General features: G+C 38.5%; 2 protein-coding genes across 4 annotated transcripts; both read left to right on the forward strand.

The window, feature by feature from the left end:
- The first annotated feature begins 2880 nt into the window (after positions 1-2880).
- Positions 2881-9515, forward strand: ccdc80l2 (coiled-coil domain containing 80 like 2). Its single transcript, XM_034200563.1, has 12 exons — positions 2881-3477; positions 3556-3644; positions 4338-4511; positions 4629-4780; positions 5048-5350; positions 5543-5783; positions 5947-6103; positions 7278-7414; positions 7793-7944; positions 8062-8165; positions 8702-8782; positions 8866-9515. Exons 1-12 carry the CDS (start codon positions 3198-3200, stop codon positions 9147-9149), a joined length of 2154 nt encoding a protein of 717 aa, XP_034056454.1. The 5' UTR covers positions 2881-3197; the 3' UTR covers positions 9150-9515.
- Positions 9516-11385: 1870 nt separating this feature from the next.
- fybb (FYN binding protein b) lies at positions 11386-24504 on the forward strand. 3 transcript variants are annotated; one of them, XM_034200576.1, is made up of 19 exons: positions 11386-11579; positions 14820-15771; positions 17415-17544; positions 17634-17686; positions 18508-18530; positions 19771-19841; positions 20217-20349; positions 20508-20667; positions 20839-20959; positions 21468-21487; positions 21617-21686; positions 21819-21905; positions 22358-22398; positions 22669-22738; positions 22841-22940; positions 23185-23347; positions 23490-23523; positions 23719-23750; positions 23843-24504. In XM_034200576.1, exons 1-19 carry the CDS (start codon positions 11577-11579, stop codon positions 23863-23865), a joined length of 2286 nt encoding a protein of 761 aa, XP_034056467.1. In that variant the 5' UTR covers positions 11386-11576; the 3' UTR covers positions 23866-24504. The 3 variants fall into 3 exon arrangements, with proteins under 3 accessions (XP_034056467.1, XP_034056466.1, XP_034056468.1); XM_034200575.1 differs by having other exon boundaries at positions 11388-11579; positions 14820-15792; XM_034200577.1 differs by lacking the exon at positions 21819-21905 and having other exon boundaries at positions 11388-11579; positions 14820-15792.
- The last annotated feature ends 936 nt before the right edge of the window (positions 24505-25440 follow it).

Here is a 25440-nt window from a genome sequence, read left to right on the forward strand (position 1 = left end):
AATCGAGAAAATGCATCAGAGGAAATCAGGTGACAGGTGCAAACGTTTTGTCACCCAATATGCAAGAGCATATTTCTTAATCACAAACCATGCAAAGACGTATGCATTAATCAAGAAATCAATAAAATAAATGTCTTGATTAAAATTAAAATAAAGCACATCTGAAATGGCGTCCCAAAATGTACTGAAGTTGCAACTCTGTATTGTTCCACAGAGGAGCGCTCTTTGACCATGTATACAAACTATTGCACTGTGGAATAAAAAAGTAAATAAAATATTTGGTCTAGCTATGTTTTTTTTCAGATGTAATTTTTCTTCTAACCTGATATTAATCAAATTACCTTGCATGTGGGCTATGGATATGCCTAAATCATATGTCATTGCTGAAATATAGCCTACTGTGGGTATGCAACATCCATGTATTCATTGTAAAGCTTCGTATGTTTTGCCATTTCAAACTGAGTAAAATTATAAAAATTAAAGATAAGTGTAATTTTCTGTTACTGTAGCTGTGATGCATTCCTTTTTGTGTACTTCGGTATTTATTGTGGTGTATCCCCTTCTATAAGATGTCAAGGTGTCATGATGGGATATCTACTCACATATAAATATAAATGTCTAACATAAAAGGTCTAAAACAATCTATTACATTCCTTTTAAAGTATTTCACCGCCGTTTGAACTGCGGTGGGCCCCCTCCAGCCCCTTCAAGGTCTAATCAGTTCCACGTTCGAGCAATGCCTCAGTTGTTTAAACATATGGTGCAAGACTCACATTCTCCACTAAGCGGTGCTTTTTAATAAAGTATTTTACATCGCGTCATCTATTGCTTTTTCATTTACATTTGTGTTGATAGCTCCTGAAAATAAGAATCTAATGAACTGAATACAGTAAGTAGAATTACCATTGAGATTTCAATTTATGGGCAGTATTCTTGTATGACACATAATGAAATATATTATAAGATAATTGGCGTGGTGGTAGAAGTGTGTCTGTGCTTGTAGATACACATGAAAGGTGGTTGGCCTTCCTTTTAAGCTTTTAGCTGTTAAACTTTGCTCATGAGAACAGGAGCAATAACTCTTATCTTCAGCATATTTAATCGTGCGCAACAGCACACCCCTTCACTAACAGTGTAATATATGCACTTCATACAGTATGAATACTCTCGCTCACATGCATACTGTTCATCTGGTTCTCTTTATCAGGCTCAGAGAGTGGAATGCATTGTAGCTACGCCTGGTTTTCATTTCAATCGTTCACCCTTAAGGAAGGCTCATCTAATTGCGTGGGATTTGCCTCAATGTCTTTGCTTTTATTTTTGCCAAATTCTGTCTTCCTTCCTCAATGAAATTCATACTACAAACTCAACCAACATGTGTACTTTTAAGGTCAGGGAACAGATGGAGGAACATTTCAAGTCCTAATGCCTTTCAAGAGACATTGTTTTCAATAAATTCACACTACCTGCTGTCACTGTAGCTTGCTCATTTAGTAGATATTTATAATATATTGCTCGTTAAATATGTGTCTTTTGTTCCAATTTCTTTTTTCAGGCCAATTGGTTTTTTCCCAGGTCGTTATTTTGAAAAACAAGGATTGAAGGAAGACCAATTGCATTTTGGGTGATTGCACATCAAGGGCCATCACATCTTTGACATATGGTGACTGATCCTGGCTTTACATAAAAAAGAAGGAAACATCAGCATCATGGATCTAATCCCATATGAATCATTCAAGGCCTCTATCATGTCACTGCTGCTGTCTACACTACATTTGTTATATATATTTGTTTGTGCTCTGAGAGGACTTACTATATTATATTTACAGAGTCAATTTGGATAATTTAAAATGCCCTATCATTTTCAGGGGAAAACATCTAGGTTTGATTTCTGGTGAGAATTGATAGTTGAGATGATTGTAAAAAAGTGATAGATGGCTGGTTTCAGGATTTAGTTTAATGTTGTCAAGATGTAAGGAGGTTGAGCTTTAATGGGCTGACGGGGGGAGGGATGAAAACCTTTTTCCTGACAGTCTGTCGGGTTAACTAGCCTGTAGGCACATTTTCCTTTGCTTAACAACTCTGAACTGGTGTGAACCTTTCTAGACTGCGGCATCCATTAGCCTGTCTGGGTCATTTACGGTCATAGCCCCTTCATTTAGAAGCTTTAACTCCTGTTGAACAAATGGCTTTAAGCTAAACTGCTTTTACTATTATCACCCACTTTTACTACGCCATTCTGTCAACACTTCTTCCTCTGACTTGTGGGAGGCAGCAGGCAATATTCACTGTCAGTCTCTGATAGATACTTACGGAATTTTAAACATAAATCTGTCAAAAGCGGTCAATCTTTACAAGGTGTAATAGTGGAAATAATTTGATTTTGCAGGGTTATTGTCTCTTCAATTGCCCCGCTCTAGAGGGAGGTCAAAGGTCAAGATCAGCTTTACAGCAGCCCCCTGACTGAGACCTACAGTTATGCAACAATGTGTGTGTGCATGTAAGAGACATTTCTTTCATAGATAATGGACACTAAAACAGTCAGCTGTGGGACAAAACAGCACCACACATACACACAGAGAATGTGTAAGTGTATATGAGAGAGAAAGAGAAGGAGAGAGGGAGAAATAAAGAAAAAAACGTTCCTCAAGAAATGCTTTGAAGTCCTAAAAAACAGGAGTTTCCTGTTAACGATCCTGGGGTATAATGTGAACCAGGAGTGTGTGTGTGTGTGTGTGTGTGTGTGTGTGTGTGTGTGTGTGTGTGTGTGTGTGTGTGTGTGTGTGTGTGTGTGTGTGTGTGTGTGTGTGTGTGTGTGTGTGTGTGTGTGTGTGTGAGGGAAGTCTCCCCACTCAGTCCCTCTCTGCTGGTAAGAGGGGTTAACATAACTACAGTCTCTTCTATCCTTTTAACTTTGAGATTCATGTCAGATTTGATCCACCTGCTTTATCTAGGATACAGAATTTTCCCGTCTTTAATGGAGTTTTGAATTTGGATTCGACATATGGATTACTCGGCTTTGCGACTGATGATTTAAAGCTTTCGTATTCTTAAATCACTTCTAAAGAGCTGGCAAATCCATTCTGTTTCAGATGCAACGCTGCTGCCTAGAACAAATGCATTTTTTAACTCGAGGATTTGTGAGCCGCTAACTATTTCCAGCTGATTAACAAACCGACTACTCATCTGTGTCAGTAATGATTGTTCATTTCAATAAGTCAAACTGGCCTCTGCTGTTCTTTGCTGCTCTGTGGAGCCTCAGCTACCCGGGTCTGCTCACCGCATCGCCGGGCATCAGTCGCAGCAAGCCCAAGGAGCCGCTGGACCCCAATGTGAGGGAGTGGGGAGACTATTCAGACCTCCCCCCTGGGATCGAGCAGGGGTTGGGGTTAGACGAAGAACATGGCGATAACAGAGGAGCTGGAGAGTCCTCAACCAGCCTGGCTCCGGAGCTGGATTTCCTGGCAGACTTTGCAGGCAAGACAATACAATTATCAGCTGTGTTATTTTCATTTCTGTTTATCTACTTATCTCTAAACCCTTCCTCCCCTCCAGGTAAAAAGAGACTGTGGGTGATCACAGCTCCATCCCATAATGACCACTACCTTCGTATGATGGAGAAACAGCTGGAGGAAATGGAGCAGGTAGGTTTATTTTCTCTTTAGATATACCCTTTAGAGTTTTATTTAAAAATAAATGTAATATGGAAAGTGAAAATATTTGTGGAATTTGAGAACAGGTAGAAGAAATCAAGTTCTTACCAGGCAAAGCTTTCCAAAGTCCCTTGTGAAACACATTTTCCCCGGATTATTTTTTCGAAGTCACAATTTTTTCTTGATGTTCTTGTCAGGATCATGTATCAGTGTGTGTTGTTGTTGTTGTTGTTGTTGTTGTTGTTGTTGTTGTTGTTGTTGTTGTTGTTGTTGTTGTTGTAATACTCATTTTGTCCACAAGAGGCTGAAGTGCACCACACCTTATGTGTTTAAAGTGCATGGAGAAATTAAAGTCCCCTGGAAGAAAACATTGGGGTCATGGGGTATTTCTCACAGATGAAAAATGTTAAGTCGTTTCAAATAATATCCTAGAGTTATGATCCAAAGCTTTTTTTCCACTTTTGTCATAGATACACTTTGTTTTAAACCATTTACAAAGATTACTCTGAGAAATCCTTTTTTCACCTATTCTTAATTCATATAAACAATTTAAAAAAAAGTTAAATCCAAATCAGGAAAAGGATCACCTGATTATTTTTCTCATTAGCATTGCAGAGCTTCAATAGCCTTTCTGTAACTCCTTTTCTTTGTTTTGCGTCTCTGCCGGACTCTTTCACCTTTCAGAAAGCGCTGAACTGCCGTCTAGCAGAAAGAGACACATTCATCGTCACCATCATCCAGAACGCCATGATGGAGGGTCGAATCCAGAAAACAACTTTTGAAGGAGAGGCCACAGTGGAGAGCCTGGACCCGGACACAGTTAGCAAACTGCTACATTACCTGGAGCTAACCAGCCAGGTAACCAGTTAGTCGCTCAACAACATAATATGCTAGCTACAAACATTTCCTTTTAAAGTTTGTATGTACATTCTTCAGTACCTGACCGTTTCTCCTTGTCTGTACCAATGGTTTCAGGAGCAAGGCTTCACCATGCTGGTTCTAAAGAAAAACCTTCGGGCCAGTGAGCGCTTTCCTTACCCGGTCCGGATTGAGGCGGTTTTGGAGCTCATTGATCAGTTTCCTTTGAGAAATCTGGAGAAAATGACCAGAAGAGGATCCAACTTGAGGTCTCATTATACTGGCATTTACTGAAACAGAGAACAAAGGAAAGGAGATCAGTCTACTTTCAATTTGAAGTGGTACTTTTATTAGGAAAAATGTTTTGGGAAATTCTTCTTCAGTTAGGAGTTAATGCACCAATGGAAGAATGCTTGTTACATTCCAAGTAAATGTGACATGGTAAAGGATTTCAATGATTGTTTCTGAGTTGTTTTCTGGAAAAATCGACATACATTTGACCTGACAAATGCTGTATTATGTTTTATTTTATTCAGATGTAAAACCACTAAAAAGAAGCTTGTGATGAAAAGGAAAAAGAAGAAGGTACTGAGCCCTCAGAGGAGAGGGAATGTGACTTCTGTTGTGGCTTTACAAAGAAAACCTCCCATGGACAAAAAAGCTGCCCTTAAGAGTAAAATCCAGGAAATACTGAGTGGACGGTCGAGGTTTGTTATCCGTAAGGGGTCAACAAGGGTGAAGGAGCCTAGCAGTGCAGGTGGGGCCACTTCTAACAAACAGAAAAAGGTGCAAAGCCCTCCATCTGTATCAAAGAGCATCGAAGAAGTGAAGAAAGACAGGTGTTCATATTTATAGTCAATCTTTCCAACATGGTAGACATAGGAGTGCTGATGTTTGATTCCACTTAAATCCTGCTTAGATGTTATGTTTCCATCTGTTATGTCAGGCCTCTCCAGTCATTTAAACCAGGAAGAGGTGCTATTTTCAATACTGGACGAACATCAAAGTAATGTTTTCCTTTTCTACTGCAGGCCTGACTCAGCTGTGGAAGGAGGGAAGAGAACACATGGCGGGAAAAACGGTGATGAGAAAAAAGAGCAGAATGTAAAGGAGGACACGCAGGAAAAACAAAGCTCTAAGAAAAAGGGTAAAGGGAAGAAAGGGAAGAAAGGAAAAGGCAGAGGGAAAAAGTCCAACAGAGAGTTCAGTGAGAAGGATAAAACAGCCCTGAAGGAGTTTTTGGACAAGTTGAAGGGGGCAAGAAGGTTAATGGTGAGAACTTTTTTTCCTTATCTTTTACCAGATCCTGATCCACATTTTACAGTAAATGCATGCACAACAAATAGACTTTAAAGACATATGTGTGCCTGATCAGTAACTCCCCATCATCCATTTAAAGAGAGATGCATCTGTTTTGGTGTTGTCCTGGTAATAGTTGATCTCAACGCCCAGCAGAGAGGCAACTCTGTACATCCAGCAGAGAGACGACAGCAGGAAGCAACACTGTGACCTCGCTATTAGGAAGATCACCATGGTGATCATTGTGGGAGAAGGAAGTGACGCCACGCTAACTATGCAACACCACCAGCTAGGTGTGTGTGTGTGTGTGTGTGTGTGTGTGTGTGTGTGTGTGTGTGTGTGTGTGTGTGTGTGTGTGTGTGTGTGTGTGTGTGTGTGTGTGTGTGTGTGTGTGTGTGTGTGTGTGTGTGTGTGTGTGTGTGTGTGTGTGTGTGTGTGTGTGTGTGTGTGTGTGTGTGTGTGTGTGTGTGTGTGTGTGTGTGTGGCCTAGCATTACTATACTTGTGGGGACCTAAATCTGTTTACACAGTCACGTGTGGGGACTCGCCTCCCTTATGGGGACAAATTGGAGGTCCCCATGAGGGGAATCATTCATTTTAGGGTGAAGACTTGGTTAGGTTTAGGGTAAGGGTAAGGGTTAGGGTTAGGCATGTGTTGGTTATTGTTAAGGTTAGGATAAGTCTCCAGGAAATGCATGTAAGTCAATGTAATGTCCCCTGAAGTGATGTATACATGGTATGTGTGTGTGTGTGTGTGTGTGTGTGTGTGTGTGTGTGTGTGTGTGTGTGTGTGTGTGTGTGTGTGTGTGTGTGTGTGTGTGTGTGTGTGTGTGTGTGTGTGTGTGTGTGTGTGTGTGTGTGTGTGTGTGTGTGTGTGTGTGTGTGTGTGTGTGTGTGTGTGTGTGTGTGTGTGTGTGTGTGTGTGTACACAGTATGATGTTGTCTGTTTGAACATTTGCATCTACAACATTTGGTTAGGTTCCCTCTATGGAGGATCTCGGAAATAAATATTGAGCAGATATTATCTATTTGTTTTAACTAACTACTGTCGGAATATTTGAAACCAACAGAGGAACACTTTGTATTTTTCTACAATGTGTAACCAAACGCAAATATGGTGTTTCCAAGCGGCAAAGGCTTAGTTTACTGTGAATTGCAAAACTGTCAAACAGTGAATCCTTTTAATCTTGCATATGTTGTAACAAAATGTTGTTCAAGCTTCTTCCTCTTCTCAAAACATCTTAGATTAGAGGGTAAGCATGCTAATATTTGACAAATTAGCAGAAGACCCAAACTTTGTGCTTCATCTTTGAAGAATGTAGGTATTTGGTCATAAATCAACGTTCGGAAAACCCCATAAAACAGGCCTACAAATACAGTCCCTGAAGGTTACACGGTGGTTGCACTGGGTTACACTAATGTAGATAACTGTCTGTTCCCGCGTTGATTTACGTTTTGTGTGTTTCAGAGTCTGAGCCTCCACTCAGTGACCGATCAGAACATTTCTCAGACTCGGGTCTGATCTCTCTGTTGAGATCAGAGCTCGGCCTGTCGTCCTCGGACCTCTTTTCCATGACCGTCACAGACTATGACATCAAGCCCAACGTAAAACAGTCTTCTCTGAACTTTTTATTGTCTTTTTATCTGGGTTAGATAAGTGTGCATGCTCGTTCTCAGCACCACTCAGGATCACACCTGGAAGTAGTCTAGTTCACAGCTGGCCAGTGTGTTGAGAACAATATTCACCTCGTCTGCCACAGACAACATGTTTTAAAAATTACACATCTAGTACCACCATTTCATTTATTTGAGAAAATCCAATAGAATTGAGCACAATTGAATAAGAGATGTTTGTAATGAATTGATACATTTAATGAAATAGATGTGTTTTTGTTTCGTTGTTGTTTTAGGCATGTCAGGACCAATTGAAATGTAATTCCATGTAATATTTAACCTGACCTATTTAGCTTTTCTTTACCCTAGAGAGTTTTTGAGGCTCCCCCATCAGGTCCTGCTCTGTTCGAGTACATTGACAACTTTGCCTCAAGGCGCTCAGAAAAAGAAAAGGAAAGGAGGAGCCCTCCGTCCTGCTCCAATGGGAAGCAAAAGCCTGAAGCTGATAATATACTGCTCAGGTACTGCACGTTAGCTTAGTGTTCATTACCATCTAATACAACGCAGATACAAACACTTCCTCTCATCTCTTAACCTGATGTCACCTACCACTGACTGATACCCCATTATCAAACTAGATTCGTGTCTAAAAGGAGACTGCTGCTCATCTCTGCTCCCTCTGAGGACGACTACTCCTTCCAGCAGCAGCTCTCTGCTCTCAGTGGACAGGGGTGTCACTTGGGTCAGGAACACACACACACACGCACACGCACACGCACACGCACACGCACACGCACACACACACACACACCCTACACTTCTGCTGCACAATACACTGCTTGTCTTCTCTGTAGTTTTCGGTGCAATGAGGAAATGTTTCAACAGTCACATTTCCTGTCTGACCTTCCAACCAACAGTGCCAGTTGCCTTATTGGGCAGAATTGCATAATAACTATTTTGCAAAGAAGGACATACATGTATATAAGTGTACTTTATTATTTTACTATAACGTATTCTTATGTATTAAGACAGATAAGAGGTCGACAATTACATTTACATTTGAGTACTGTACTTGAGTACAATTAGGTGTACTTTTAGTGTTTTTAATGCCACTTTATACTTGGATGCTTTGACATATTTTCAGAGTTTATTACATTTTTGAAAATACATGATTTATGTAAAATATATAAGTAATTTTATAATTGGCCATCCTGCAAAAGCTATTTTTTTAAACATTAAATAAATCTATAATAAAAAAAATGTTGGGTCTTTCCTCAGGCATTCGCCACTTTGCCATGTTGAAGCTGATTGGAACTGGGAACAAAGCATCAGGAACTGTTGAACTATTTCCCCTAAACGGTAATAATTTCATTTTTGTAATTCCTTCAAACAGTCTGTATAGAGAGGAAAACATACTTTTCATCTTGTCATTGTTCTTGCAGGTCATAGTCAGAGTGAAGTCGAACCTCTATCCAGGGACATGATAAACAATCTGAAAGAACAGCTGAAGATCAGTAAGGACTATTTCAGCATGCTGTTTGTGGGGAAGGACAGCGACGTCAAGGCGTGGTTCCCGTCCCCCATGTGGACCCTGGATAACGTCTACGACCTGGTGGACTCCACGGAGCAGCGGGTGCAGGAGGAGAAGCTGCAGAAGAGACTGGGGATCCACTGCCCTGAGGACAGAGGGAGAGGAGCCAGTGAGGGGGGGCATTACCCCGGCTAAGATGAAGATGGGACGGAGGACGCATACTATCACCAGTCACAGCAATGATGAGAAGGAAGGAGGAAGAAGATTTAGTGGAGTGAAGAAGAGCTTCCGATATTCTGGAGATGACACAGCAAACACATGAACATACACAAGTTAATAACAAGGACCTACAAACACATCTTCAGCACAATAATAAGCTGTATATGTTTATGTTTGCAAGAAATAAATGTGAAAGCTGAACAGAAAATGTTTCAGGAATGGTTTCATTCTAGAAAGACTTAAGGAAAACACATGTGCAACTTGTTTAAATTGTATTTTAAAATCTGGTGTAGGCATATGCTCATTGAAGTAACAATGAAACATTAAACTGTACTCCAAGGACGAGCAGATTGAGCTCTCTGGCAACACTTCTGTCCACTCTTTCTCAAACACAATCACTGTCTAAAATATAAAAATGGAACTTCCCTCTGCTGAAACGCTGTGATAATCAAATTGAAATTGTATTTAAACAAAAAACATGTTCTTCATTTTAATTCTGGGCTAAACATCTGTTTTTTAAAGAGCTGCAGTCTCCAGACACCTCAGGGTCAATAAAACAAAGAGTTAGTGATGCTGGACACGTTGCATGCTTCAAGAACATTCTTAACAAAGTCTGATTAAACGGCATAGTCTTTCAGTTCTGAAAAAAATAAAACATTTGACATGTACGTATCTGTATGCCTATGATTAGAGTACATAAAAGGGCCTCAAATTCCATACAGCACATAAAAAACAAACGTAATTTTATAGGAGAGAGCAATTTATATATATGGGGCCCAGTAAATAGAAGTGTGAATAGTCATGACATGGCAACGCTGTAAATATCCTTAAGTAATGCTTCGTAATTTAATCCAGATGAGAAGATATGCAGTGAGTTAACAGGAAATGTGTGTAAAACATCACACATGCCTAAATGTGGATGTTAGTTTCTGCAAGTGTAGCTGCATCTTACAGAAAGGGAAGAAGAAGTAAGTAATTATAGGTTTGGAAACACTCTGGTGGGCAAATAACGTACGAATACAATTAAATATCTAGCAGTGTCTCCTTATAGGAATGATCAAATCTGCATGTGGGTGTGTTGTAACTTCCACAGTCCGAATGAATGGCAGTCAGGCAGATTAAAGACAGTTTTAACATAGACAGGAAAATAAGAGTAAAGTCTGTCTATTTTCTCCAGGCACATACTTTGATGAAATAGATGTATTTCAAGCGTTTAATGTTTGTTTGTTAACAATTCTCCTTATTTTCTAAGAAATGTGCTTTATTATTTATTTTCTTATGAACAGTAGGCCTACTTAATTGAACCGCCTGTTTTATAGTCCTCCTCCTGTTTCTATAGTTGGATACATACTGAAGTACAAAAACAAAATACCTGTGATAATCATGAAGAAGTACAGTTATTTATTTTTGTTAAGCATTTACAGCTTCCTCTGAATAGTCCCATTGAAATGTGTCATGCAATGATAATATAACCATGACATCCACTAGGAGGACTGCTCAGCTATCATTGGGTTCACTGACCTGTTCCACTTTCTCACACAATGCATTTGTCAACCTCTTTCTTCCAAACACTCATACTTTTCTCTGTATTCAGGGAGATAATCCAGTTTTTCCCACCCTACTGAGTGCCGAAACCACTAACCTAGGCTTAAGTGGCCACAAAGTCAACACAAAAAAACACTACATGGTCCAGAGTAAAAACTAAACTACCAATACAATACATTATACCTGAACTATTACTTCAGAAAGATCAGCACAGACGTTCACGGACCCTATCACACACCTGAGTGTACCTGTGGGTGAAAATCGAAATGTTTACAGAACTTTGTATGACCAAATACCTTAGATAAGTTATACATGCTTATTCGTACATTTTAGCAGGCTAACATTATAAACTTATGGTGAACATCGTTAACATTTTACTGCCACATTTTAGCATGTCATGTGACATTTCTTTCCCCAAAATAGTCACATTTGAAGTGTTTCAAACAAAGGAACAAGCCTCACAGTGTTTTCTCTTCACCTGCCGCTGAGTGAGTGAGTGGGCACCAGTTGTTGAGCACAGAGGGAATGTGCAGGAAGTTTGACAGGGATAGGCAAATCCGTCAGATAAAAACACACAGATAACAGAGGCTGGGACACTCACACAAAACATACTTACTACTAAGAGAGGAAGTAGTCTACTTATGTCACCAACTGAACCAGAATGTTCATCCCCCCAACATACAAACACACACACTCACTTAATGCTTTGTCACACTCGCTGTCATTCACCATATCTTACCTCTCTCTCTTCGACAGCAACAGAAACTCACACAGACACACTGATCAAACACATTCTGCTGCACTTCACACACCAACCATTCGGACGTAGCAGAGGTACCTGGGGCTGCTGTTCTCAGTATGGTGAGTACAACTAAACTGGCAATTCAAACTGTTAAGTTACTATTGAAAGCTACAATTTGAAATATGTCGCACTATATGAAGATTTCACAAGATTTATAGTTATATGAGAATTGTGAGTGACAAGTATTTCTTTGCAACAACTTCCTCAAGTAGCATTCTTGTACACATTCATTTACCAATGCAATGTGTTTAAGCAAGTTGTGCATGTGTGATTCAGGAGGATTAAGTTAAATCGAAGTTAAATAGTACGCTGGCATTCAACACACCTTGGACTTCAGAGTCACTGTAGCGATTTGTAGGCTTTTAGTTAATCTAATAAAAGGGCCAAATTATTTGAATTGAATTTAAAGTTTCCATTTGTTTTCTTCATTTATATTGTGTAAAAACAGTATTCACCCTCTTGGTATTTTTCTTGTGTGGGTTCGTGTTAACTAGATTGAGCAAGACAACTTTGGCCTCCACTTTTCATCACACTAGAAATAGAAATCATGGTTCCTCTTTACTTGGACAAGAAGTGAGTTTTTTCTCTTTCATTTCTCAGCTGGTCATTGCACTTAACATGTACCTATGCTTAATGGCTGCATAGACGGCAAAAGTATATGGTATATTTGCAGCAACAGGAAATGTAGCTATAAGCTAACACCTAACTATATTCTAAGAGGTGTTTCAAACATTTGAAAGTTCTTTAAACAAAATTGCAACTGGACTGACATTTAGAGAAGCGGTAATTGCGACTGTCTGGTAAAGAACATATTGGGCCATTTTTAGTACACTGTGGTTAAGAAACAGACGCGTGATGAGGGAACTTTCCTCTGATTTAATATGCAGTCACATCATGACAGACAAAGGGTTATGGCACCACTGCAAGATGTTACTGGCACTATTAAAGTGAGACTCCACCCTAAGCCTTTTTTTAGGGCACCAAATACGGAACCTGCTGCAGAGTTTGCTTAAGAAAGGTGGTAGATGTAAAGTAAAAGTGGGCAGTGACCTTCTCAGCTAAAAACAATGCTCCAACATCCCTTACTTGTCCATTCCCAGGCCAAGAATACTGCAATATACCGTAATAAAATATTTTTAGCCATATTTTGAATGATGGAGGGATAGATAACTGCAGAGCAGAGAAGTCCAGTATGTAAATTAAAGTAGAAAAATGTAATCTGAAAAGCAGCAAAACGTTTAAACTGGCAATCATTTTCCAACAAATATCTGCTTGTAGTAACCTACAACTATGACATTTTCTTATGGTTATGTTTTAGCAAGTCTAAAGGCAAAGTTAAGGTTATATTTTCTCCAGCATATAACAAAAAACATAATCATTTCCTACAACTTCCATGCCATACAAAAGGCACGATCTTGACTGGAAATGTTTTGCAAATTAACATAATTCTAAAACATGTAAGCCAAAACAATTGTCAGGGTCGTTAGAAGACATGAAGCTTCAATCTCGAAACGTAACTCGTTCAGAATTATTAAAAAGTAATCATGAGCTTAACTTGGGTTTGCATGTCTCATAAACATCATGCAGAAATCATTGTTGTTACAATAACACCCAGCAGCCAGCTTCTTCTTTTTGAAGCAAGTAGGACTGGTTTTACAATACTGTAGCTAGGTATTTGGTTAAATGTTGTTATTAGATCTGACATTTATTAGTTAACTTCCTATTCTTCTTCAGGTATAACATTATACTTTGCATCACACAGTTTTCCCTTACTTTCACTGCTCTGTTGTAGGACTAACATCAGGTGTGTGTGCTCATGATCTTATCTTTACTTCCTGGTATGGTTCTGACTCCAGTCCAACCTGCCTCATTACAATAGGAGTGGCACCTACTGGGTCTGTTTATTGTTGCACTTCGTAAAGCGGCATGAGATATCCTGAGTTATAACATTTTGCATATTGTGCTCAAAGGAGAGAAACATTCCAGATGTTTGAATGGCTCATTTGAAAGCAACACAATAGACTATTTTATTTACATTTCCCTTCCCCCAATCAAACTGCAATAAAATAAACAATTGCTAAGGCTCAAAACAGACATTCATTTCATTTCAAACCTTTATATATGCAGGTGAATCCCATTGAGATCATTGATCTCTTTTTCAAGGGTGACCTGCTGAAAGTAGGTTCCACATGAATACATAAAACAACAGAAAAACAAAAAGGACATCATACAACATATTTACAGTGACTACAGTTTACATAGCTAGTGACATTTACAGGTTCCAACAGTTTCCGATTGGATAGCATCTATCCGTGCTTTAAAAACATTTAGTGGAACCAAATTGCTCATATTGCAAACATAGCTGCCTGTCTTCAATAAATATTTGACAAAAGTAGCTTTTGTTAACCTGCAGTAATAGAGCACTTTACCTGCAATTACGAGTTTATCTATTTTATAGTTGTGTTTAATTTACATATAAGACTTTCCCTTTATGTGTCGTTTAACTTTTATGAGCTTTTAAGAATGTTTTCTTTATCATTTTGAGGGGAATAGCTTTCATGGGAAGTCTAAAAAAATAGACTGACAGTATAGCTAACAATATTGGCACCTTTTTTTCTTCTTTTGGAGCTTGTCCTGCTAGCTGCTTTTATTGGAAACGGATAACAACACTTGGTTCGTTTTATTTCAGTGTGATACTTTCAAAATCAACTCTACTCTTGCTAGTTTATAAAGATTGCCAATCCAAGCTCTAATAACCCAATGTTGGTGACACACACATTCACACACCAATGGCTTACGTGGAAAGGTGAGCATTGATGCTAATTATCACTTTGGGTTTATTGTCTTTTCCTTATGTAGCAAGCCTGAACCTCTGATGAATGGACAACTACTCTTCAGCAAGAGCTGTGTGTGTAGTTGCTCTGTGTGTTTTTATCATGGTTTGTGTCAATAGGTATGAGTGTTTTATGAGTGGCCAATAGAAGCAAACAGAGAGGTTAAGTAACCACAGAAAACAGCATGTATCACATAAAGCGATTGGAAAAGAGAGAAGGAAATCCCCTGAGAGGAAATAAGGCTTTTTAATGTTGAGCAACTTTCCGTTCCCATGTGAACTTTCATAAAAGTCAAATAATGAGGATTTCTTTCTTTTTTCTCGTTCCAGCAGTTTCAGTTTCTGTAGCAGAATATTTGTTGTGCTGAAATCATTTTGCATCCTGCACAGCCCTAATGTTATTTTCAATTCTGCTTTTGTATTCTGATTATAATTATTCTTCCTGATTCTCTTCCACTCTTTCCAGGCAAACAAAGCCGATGTAAAGGCCATGATGGCTCGGTTCCAAGCAGGTGGGGTCAGCACTGACGAGTCTTCGTTCACACCGCCTGGACGCATCAAACAACCTCTTAACCCCATCCTCTCCTTTGGCCCCACCATACCCACAAAGAAACCCGTCCAGGAGACCTTCTCAGGCGGTTCCATAAATACTCCTTCAAAACCCTCTTATCTGAAAAACACAGAATCAAATAAAAGTGACTCAGAGGTAAATGATCCAAACGTTGCTAAAGCCCCAGCAAGCAGGTTTGCCAGCACCCAGGATGATTCCAACAGCAACAGAAAACCTTTCACCGTTAATAAACAGCAGTCAACCTTGAAGTCACCTTTTTTACAGTCTTCTGAAGCTAAAGGCCCTCTACAGAAGCCTCCCCCCTTCAACAAGCCCCAACTGAGCCCCACCCTGTCTGACCCTAAACCTACATATCCTAAACCACCAATCAACTCCAAGCCCAGCTGGGTGAAAGAAGACAGCGGTGGAGGTTTACAACCAAAACCGAGCAGCAGCATTGGAAAGTTAATGCAGCAAAATGAAGAACTAGCAGGAGCTGGCCTCAACACTGCGAACAAACCTTCACCTCCGGCAAACCTTTTTAAGCCCCCGATCAACTTCAAGACTGCTCAGAATACCTTCAACAAAGAGTCAGATAACGGCCAGGTAGCAGATGACAAACCGTCAAACGGGGGAGCCAGGAAACCGCCGCTCACCGCCACCAACTCTGTCCCTCCTCCAAAACCTCTAGCCAGTAAAAAACCCAGCATCAAAAAACCTCCAAAGCTTTTTCCTCAGACAAGCAGCATTACCAATGATGCCACTTCAGGCCCCAAGAAAAACCCCCTCCCCAACAGTTTAGCGTTGGGCCCTGCTCCTGCCAAACCCAACCGACCCCCTAAAGTTGACCTGGAGAGCTTTAAAAGAGGTACTGTGGCCTCTGATAATGGTAAGTAGGGGTACTATAAGGAATTAAAAGGCTGGTTTGTGACACTATACTGTAAATGTACCAATCTAGGGGGTTAATATCTGTATGAGTACAATGTGCAATGCACTACAGAGTTGCTTCTTACAAAGTTGCATTACAGTTTGAGGCATCACCAAATTAATAACAGCTTAACCCCGGTAAGGAAGTGTCATCACACTTTAGGTGCTACCGTTAAACCCAAGCAAGCATTCTTTATTTAGATTAGAGTGAAAAGTTGCAGGCTTCAAAAATCAGAATCAGAATCAGAATACCTTTATTAGTCCCACAGAGGGGACATGTACATACATACAAAGAGCTCTACTGTATATAGGGGGGACCTTTGCTTATTTATCTGCTGAAGATGACCAATTATTCAAGAAAGATGAATGCCTTATTCCTTTATTTTTATTTTGCTGGATTCAAAAGTATAAAGTTGAATTTGAAGATATTATAGATTTAAATCTAAAAAACAAGCCGATCTCATTTTGTGCATGTATAAACATATTTCAAGTTAGAGAAACAAATTCCTCTTGCAGTGATGATATCTGTATGTTATTTGTGGTGACCTGTTGCCATTGAGGACACAAGGTGTGTTTGTTTTTCTTGGAAGGGATATAACAATTAAAATCTTTAAAAAATCTTACTTATTTAAGATTTCCTAGAAATTCAATAAAATTATGTCAACAGTTCAGGTAACTGACTAGCTGTGATCCTATAGAGATGTATTTCGTTCTCAGGTCTCTGCTGCAAAAGAGATATTGACCTGATACAAAACTTAACTAGAAGGGGTTCCTGTTACAGTTTTATTTGTGTTGATCTTCAGTCCATTTATTTTCTGTCACAGGAAATGCCACTTTAAGCAGGATCTGTTAATGCGTTTCAGAAGTGTGAAAAGGACTTCCTTCAATAGTTAAAGTGGAGTGTCAGTGACATTAGCAACGTGTAGCCTGCATTTTTGTGTGTATTTTTGGTCATCTGAGAAAGCAGCAATGATAACAACCTGCATGTGCATTATACTCGTAAATGTCAATTCATCTGAACATCTAAGGAATAATTTTATACAGTGTCTACATTTTAAATTGTGTACATTCTGTACAAAATTAATACAAGTCTTGCAAAAACTGCTTTGCAGTTGTTCAAAGCACAAGATAAGAGACCAAAGTCACTGAAACACCCTTGGTTCCTCTATTTCGCCAGCCAAGTTCCCTGTCCAGTTTCTCCTTTCTTTCCCCCCCACTCTGCACTCTGACAGAATACATTGTTTTCACGATATGAGGAAGTAAATCCAGCAAACAGGGATAGTTTGAAGTGAGAGGTTCTGTATTTAGACAAACACCTGACCTACATTGGTATTCAGTCAGAGGTGAGAGATACATGTTGACTTAAAAGCATCATAAAGAATGAGTAAAAACTGTAACAGCAGAAATAACCATTTTGCGTATTTTCACTCGGTCATAGTGTATATCAGGGGTTTCTGTTTTGCATGAGCAACCACACTAGTCCTTTAAGGGGTCCATAGTTCTCTATGCATCAATGTATCATTGTTGGGGTAAATAACTTACAGTAATTGTTTTCTTTTTTAACATCCTGTTTTTCTGTCACAGGTCCTGGCAGCTTTAAGAAACCAACCCTCCCGATTCCTTCTCACGCCAGTATCCATAGCAACAACATGACCCCACCTCAACCCCCTCAGCCTGCAGTTCCCAAGCTGCCCCCCGGACACCCTGGAGCCATGTAAGCGCCACATTATTGCAGGGAAAAACCAACTAAATAATGATTGTACCGTATGTTTTCTGAAGGTAACCTCTGACTGTGTGTTTCAGGATGCAGCAGGGTGAGTTCCACGAGGATCCCCCGCCTCTACCACCATCTACAGGTTCAGGAACAATCACTATTTAAATATATGTGAATTATCATGACTGCACTGAATGAGAGGACTGTGTGATGGTGAACCTTGTACCATATCAGAAGACTACATTAGTCAATATAGCTTGGCAGTGAATAGTCGGCCTTACTGACTTATTTTTGTAGTTTCTTTCATTTATGTATTTATTTAATCGTTTATTTGGCAGGGACAATGCACGGTAATGAATACTTAAAACATTAAAATGTGTCAAGCGTAACAGTGCCAGATTTAGCTCTCAGCTAATTTCCATCCGCAGTGCAGCGTCCAGTGTGTTTTTTGTGGATGAATTCCCCTAAGGGAGGGGGGGCCAGTCCATGTAAACATTTATAAATGAAACACATACTTGTAAAAGACTTAACATTGTCAAAACTCAAGAAATTATGTTTTTCAAGGAAGGTACAGTGGTGGTATGGCTTTCTGTCAAACACCTTGATAGCCCTCTTGTACAGCTGTTCTATTGGTTTCAGGTTTGTGGCACAAGCAAACGACCAGTTTGTAAAACAGTATTCAATGTGGGATAGAATCATACAGTGGAGGTATGACTTTGCAGCATTGGCAGTTAAGAAATGCTGCAAAGTTGTCTATTTATCTCTAGACAGTCTAGATTTCCATTCAGTGTGAGTGCAACCTCAAGAAACTTTGCTTTACATGATTCAGAGTCAAGAGATAACATGTTTACGATACACTGTTAATGTTACTAAAAACACTCAGAGCTCAAGTTAAAGGCAGATGATGAGCTTTTCCATAAGAATCATATTCTCCTGTAATGTTGATTATTTGTTTCTCTTTAGGTCATCCCAGTCAGAGAGCAAAGGTGAGATATGTTGATTTCATTTCACATTAATACAGTTTTGCATGTGATTACACATTTAAATGCAGACATACTGTACTCACTTAGATAAATAGCGTGCATGTTCAAGGTTCTTTATTTTGTCATACAAACATACTGTAGCTACAGTGTAGTTATGCCGATGAAAATCTTAGGTCACAGGCTTCTCCAACAGTGCAACACAATAACACAGATAAACAGACAAATATAGTGCAAGTAAATAGCAAATACAAAAAGAAAAATAGTTTAAAAAAGTGAAACAGTGAAATAGTGCAATAAGAGTCGATATGCAAGTTATTGGAATGATATATTAGAGAAATAGATAAATAATTACTAAGTAGCAGATGAATGTTATGGATGTTGTTTCAACAGTTCAGGTGTTTAACAGATGTTGTTTCAGCAGTTCAGTGGTTTAGCAGTCTTATTGCCTGTGGTATGAAACTGTCTCAGAATCTGGTGGTTTTAGTGCGGATGCTGCGGTATCGCCTGCCTGTGTGCTTATAAATGCATTTGAGGAGGTCAGCACATGTATATTTTTCAAATGAAGCTATTGAACATTAGTCAAATGCTTGTATTGGCTTTGTACCAAACTGAATGTGACATCTTGAAGCACACCTAAAACAGACTGAACTGCTGAACCTATGTTAATTAGAATCATTGCTTAACTTCACGCTGTATAATCCCTGATTCATTCCCTTAGTGACCAATTACTGAAATGCAATTGTGCTGAAGGAAAAAGGCAAATGAACAGTTCAGTGATTACAAATATTTGAACTCAACAGGACAAAGTGTTGTGAATCAGCAAAGTAATTTGTGAATACCACAAAAACACATGTGACTAACCCAAAAACGAAACCTTACGGTGCAATATGTAGCAACATGTATTGGAACATCCAGCTACAGCACGATTTAGAACAGATGATTCTTGTAAATGATAATAACTTACAGTGTATGAACAAAACAAATAAAATATGCAAGTTAGATTGTTTTCAGGATACATTGTTGGTGGTGTGTGACTATATATATGTGCAAAGAAAGAGCAGATATTCAAAGAGGAGGAATTAAAAAATTATAATTATTGGGGCAAAGATAGAAAATGAAAACCAAATGTGGTAACACGAGACTACAGAGGTTTGAAGTGATTCAAGTATGAACTGAATCATGTATTAAAGTAAACTAATTTCTGCTGTTCTAACTATTGCTTCTTTATGTGTGTCTTGGCCAGGAGGAAAATGTTGATCATGATGATGATGATGATGAAGATGATGACATGTATGAGGATCTTGAAGAACGATGGTGAGAGAGTGTTCTTCATTAAATCTTCACCTGTTTATCCAACATCTTTTTCATATCTATGAAAAAGCCCTGCCAAAAAAACTAGGTTGGCTGATTTTAACTCGAACGTTGGTTCAGATCCCAGTCCAGCTGTGTTTATACCTACCTTTACAGACACTGCTCTCTGGTGGTTGTTTTGCAACCATACAACAAGTTATTGTACTTTCAGAAATGAACATTTGGAACCATTTAGTTTATTTCTTCAGGGTATTGTCTACTTCTCTTTGTCAAATAGGAGAAATGTGTTTTCTAATCTTATAAATGCTGTGTTAATTTACCCATTTGTCAAATTTTATAATTTACTGTCTATTGTCAACCCTCTTTTGCTCTCAAAAGGGAGGAAGCTGAACAAAAACAAGACAAGCAGATAGAGAAAGACGAGAAGGAGGAGAAAAAACGATTGGAGGCTGAGAAAAAGCAGAAGAAGGAACGCGAGAAGAAGGAACAAGATGCCAGAAAGAAATATAAAGTGAGTCAACAAGAATGGAACAAAATATGAAACTAAAACCAGCAGGGAGTAAGCTTAGCTAAGCATAAAAAGGGATACATATCCAAATGAATGTAACAATCTATTATTTCTTGTTTCTTGTCTGTTTGCATGTGTTTGTGTATGGCTTGGTGTGTTAGTTGGTTGGCTCCCTGGACGTCATCCACCAGGGGAAGGCGTGTGTGGATTGTAAAGTGAGTAAGACCGATCTGGCTCTGAAGCATGGAGACTGCCTGGACATCATCCGTGTCATGGGCAACCCCGAGGGGAAGTGGCTGGGTCGACTGCAGGATGGATCCAGTGAGTCCACGTATTTAATCCTCAGCATTTTACGTATCCTTGTCTTAACATCCTACAAAACAATCTGTTAATACAGAATAAGCCTTTGAATATGTCTCTGATTATCTGTTTATTTTCCATCTATTCATGAGCTACACATGCAATGACTAATACCCAACATCTATCCAACAGTTGGTTATGTGAAGACCACTTCAGTGGAAATTGACTTCAACACTCTGAAGAAGCATAAATCTGAGCCGGCATACGACCCCGAAGTATACGACGACATCGATGTGATGTCTTCTGATAACAGGTACTGAATTATATACTCTTACTCGACACCAGTTTGATGCACAGACAAGTTGCACCTGAAATGACTGGAGAGAGAACAAGAGAACCTCAGCTTCAGCAACACAGACAAACAGATATTAAAAAGTTCACATTTTCACCGTATATTATTGTAGATATTATTAAATAAATGTTATTTTGTTTTCTGTGATTTGCTCAGAATATTCAAAGTTGACCCTTAAGGAAATATGTTTGATTAATATACATTTCTTGCAGAGAGTTAGATGGCATTATATCTGCAGTTTTAGCTTAGCTTAGCACAAATAATTGAAACAATAGCCAACAGGTAGCTTGTAAAAGATTAAAAATGATAAAAATACCAGCACCATTCAAGCTCATAATTAACCAGTAATGTACACGTTACATTGCAAGATGAGTTTAGCTTTATGACCCTATTTACTACATGTATCAACTTTCCAAAACAAAGGTTTACTCAATCTATAATGTTTATCTCAACCCTTCTTACCCTACAGTGGAATGAAAAGACCAGGAGGTATGTTTAAAACCTAAAAATGAACATATGAATGTCCTCATATTTGTTTACAATCTTTTCATTCATTTAATATCATGTTTGTTTTTTGGTAAAATATGTTATCGTAACGTCTTTACTGTTTTCCTGTAGTTGTCCTGCCCCCACCTCCAGGAGACGGAGAAGAAATATATGATGATATTGATCCAAACCTGGACGTCATGTAGGCATTTCTTTTTTGTTTTTAATAGTCAGATGTAGTACGATTATCTCAGTACAATATGTTTGATGTGGACAGGAAAGTTAAAAGAATTGAAAGAAATGCAGATATGTTCATGATTGGTTGGCTCTTTAGTCCCACGGACTGCAGGTCTTCTCCTAAGAAGCCTCGTAGCTTCCTTCAGATGTTTGATCGGAACGGACGTCTATCCAGCACTAAAGAGTAAAATACACTCAGTACTAAGACTGATCACAGATCTACTGTCCACTGTTCATAATCACTCATCACTCATTTTTAGATATTAGAGTTCCTCTCAGATGAAGCTGATTTTGAACTTTGATTCTCTCCCCAAATTAGATCACTTACTGACTAACACTGAAGGATGACTAATCTACACGTTGTTTCTGTTATAATCAGTGCATTAACTGTTGATGATTTTATTAACCTTTTCAACTCATTTGCATGTCTTAAATTAATATAAGACTGTTAACCAGATCGTAGTATAAAGGAATTGTCCGTCAATGTCGAGTATACTAACTAAATATTGTGTTCAAATCAGTGAATGTGATCCCCATGTGTGGTTGCTCTGATTCATACTAACCTACTTTTGATTAACGATATTGCAATGATATAAATTATGTAAAATGTTAACTATTTGTCTTCTCTTGTGCCAGAATGCCTCCACCAGAACAGTTCAATGCGGATGGGAATTCAGGTATTACTCACTGTAATAGTATTATACCATGTGGATATGTAATTAAAAAGGATACGTGTTCCCAGTATTTGTCCTTCCTATATAATATAAAGTAGATATGTGCTAGTTTGAATCTCCGACTGACACACCTACTCTTCAAATCATGCTGATGGTCTTTTTTAGTAGTTTGTTTAAAATGTGTCCCCTCTGAATTCATGTAATGTCAGTGGTCTTTGGTATTAAAGTAACAAATATTCCATAACTAACTTATTTTTGTACGTGTTGTCACAGCAATTGATGAGGATATATACGACGATGTTGACTCTCAAAGTGGGCCTCCCGTTCCTCCGACCATCAGCAGGTACAATCATTCACAACTACTTATATCTATGATTTGACCTGTATTTTCAAAACTGTCAGAGGTTTAAAAAAGTGACATAAAATATGTATGTTTTCTCTGCAGCCTTCCACCACTAAAAGGCAGAAGCAAGACTCTAGAGATGGACCAAAAAAAGCAGAAAAAGTTTGAGAAAGAGGAGAAGGAATTCAGGAAAAAGTTTAAAGTGTGTTGCTCTATTATGTCTTCAAGCACGTTTATTTGACCGCTGCAAAAAAAAATTAAACTGTCGCTTTACAATTCAAATGAATTCAGACTACAGTTAAAAATAATTCTTTAAATCAAATTCAATTTGAAAATTTGGTATAATAATACTGGTGAATATAAAGTTAAACTGGCAAAGCTTTTCCTACATTAATAACAAATGTGGTGTCAATAGTCGCAACATTGATGATGTCATTCTCTTTCAGTATGAAGGGGAGATACAGGTGCTTAACCAGGTGACCATCGCCCCGACACTGACGAATAAGAAGTGGAGTGGGAAGGAGCTCGCAGTCAGAGCAGGAGAGAAACTTGACGTAATTGTTAACGCCGTGGATAACAAACTGATCTGCCGGAACGATGAGGGGAAATGTGAGTATCTGCAGCTCATTGTTAGGGGTTGCAAAAACATTTATAAATATTCAAGATTCCCACACAACAGTTTTTTTGTATTCGTCGCAACACAAAATTGGACGACCCAAGTCTAAAATCTGCTTCTGTGTGTATTTTACAGTTGGTTATGTTTCGACCGGCCACATATTTACAGAGTAAGTACCACAAATATTCACTCACATAAGTGCACACAAGTCTGGTTATACTGACTTTTTGAATATCTTGTGAATTGTAAGGTGACCTTGGCTGTTATGTAAGGCGCCTCCAAATACAATGTATTATTATTATTATTAAGAAAGAGAGACATAAGAACATGTTGTCGGTACTGATCGTTTTGTTTTTGTTTACAGTGATGGTGATATCTACGATGATATTGGAGATGGTATGTTTTTTATTACCTTTTTTAAGCAGTGGACCCCAATCTCCATTTTAAAAGAAACCCATTTTAAAAGAAATATTGTCTTTTCTTTTCAGATTGCATCTATGACAACGATTAGAACCATTGCACTGGGTTTATAGTTTCACACTCATACTGTTCATGTTATTTATTATTTTTGATTGATAATATAAATTGGGAGCTGCTTTTGGTTAGCCTAATAATTAGACCAAATTTCAAATGTTCTCTTAAATATTTATTTATCAACATTTGAGTCACAGAATAAATTAGACATGTGGGCGGTGTTTCAGAGATCTGGAATTCGGCCAGCTTAATTTCTTAAATGCTTTAAATTTAGTTTTCTTCAAAAACACAAAACAAACTATTGGAATAAGGTTACTTGCAACTTTTCAGCAAAATGGGAAACATTTGTAACCAAACAGTATTTTCGTTAAGCATTTAAAAACTCCACAGCACTGTATTTACATGTAGCCTATGCTTCTATTGTGCTCTGTAATTTGGTAGGAAGATCTACATGTTTTAAACATGATTGTTTTTCTGTTTTTTAAATGATGTCCATAATAGGATACTGTAAATTCCATTCCTAACTTTAAGGCCATCTGGCATTTTAACAGCTCCGTAGTTAACTCTGTTGTCTCTGTCTCAAATTTTAACATGTAGAATAAACAACTGTTGGTGCCAAAATGTCTCTATTGTACTGTACATACATTAATAAAATGCATATTGATTTTTGTCTAAACATCTTTATTTGTCCTTTTGTATAAGCAATAGCACATCTGCTATAGAGAGAGAGCACCTGTTTCATGAGAATATCTCTTGCAAAAAACCCTGATGTTGAATTATGACTTCAACTCGATTTAACGGTGCAGTTAAGGAGCAAGAAGGGAAGCACTGACATATAGTGGCAGCCAACAGGAACTACAAAAACAAACCTGACAGATTTTGGATACAAGTAGAAGTCAATGTTTGATGTTCACAGACTGTATGGTGCTGTTGGTTAAGTTATTGACACACATGATAGATAGAGGTTAGAGACAAGGTGATTGGTATCTTTCTACCCAGTGTTATTACGGTTTTATTTATTGGTGGAGCTGAATTATAAGTTAGTAATTGATAGTTTGATGAATAGAGAATGAATCAGCAACAATATTGTAAATCTAATTGGTTGAGTAATTTTTTGAGGGTTACAGCTTTGCTTGAGTCCTTGCATTATCCCTCCTTTATTTAGCACAATTTATGCAGCCTAAAAAACTAGACACAACCAGCATAGAAAAAACACTAGAACATCAACAAAGCAACGGTGTAAATGCTTCAGGAAGGTAAACACACCGCCATACTTATTCCATCTCTACTCACAGCCCAGAGTCCCTCAGCAGGGCCCACAGTGCCACTGTGTGGGACTGCAGTGAGGAGAGAGCATGGATGTAGCCTGAGCACCTGGGGCTAGCAGCTTTCAAACCGTTAACTAAGAAAGTAAGGGGTGACATTAAACATGGGAGATTTCATATTTCAGAAAATTACATTTGGCTAAACTTAAAATAAAGATAGCTAGGTCGTATAACCCATACGTTTAAGGTTGAACTTTCCTCAATTGTTAAGTGAAAAAACGAGGGAAAAGCCACTTCCGCTCTGACCGGAAGTCACTTCATCCCTTTACCAATGTAGCAGTGATGCG

This window comes from Gymnodraco acuticeps, unplaced genomic scaffold, assembly GCF_902827175.1.
Source record: "Gymnodraco acuticeps unplaced genomic scaffold, fGymAcu1.1, whole genome shotgun sequence".
In the NCBI taxonomy this organism is placed as follows: domain Eukaryota; kingdom Metazoa; phylum Chordata; class Actinopteri; order Perciformes; family Bathydraconidae; genus Gymnodraco; species Gymnodraco acuticeps.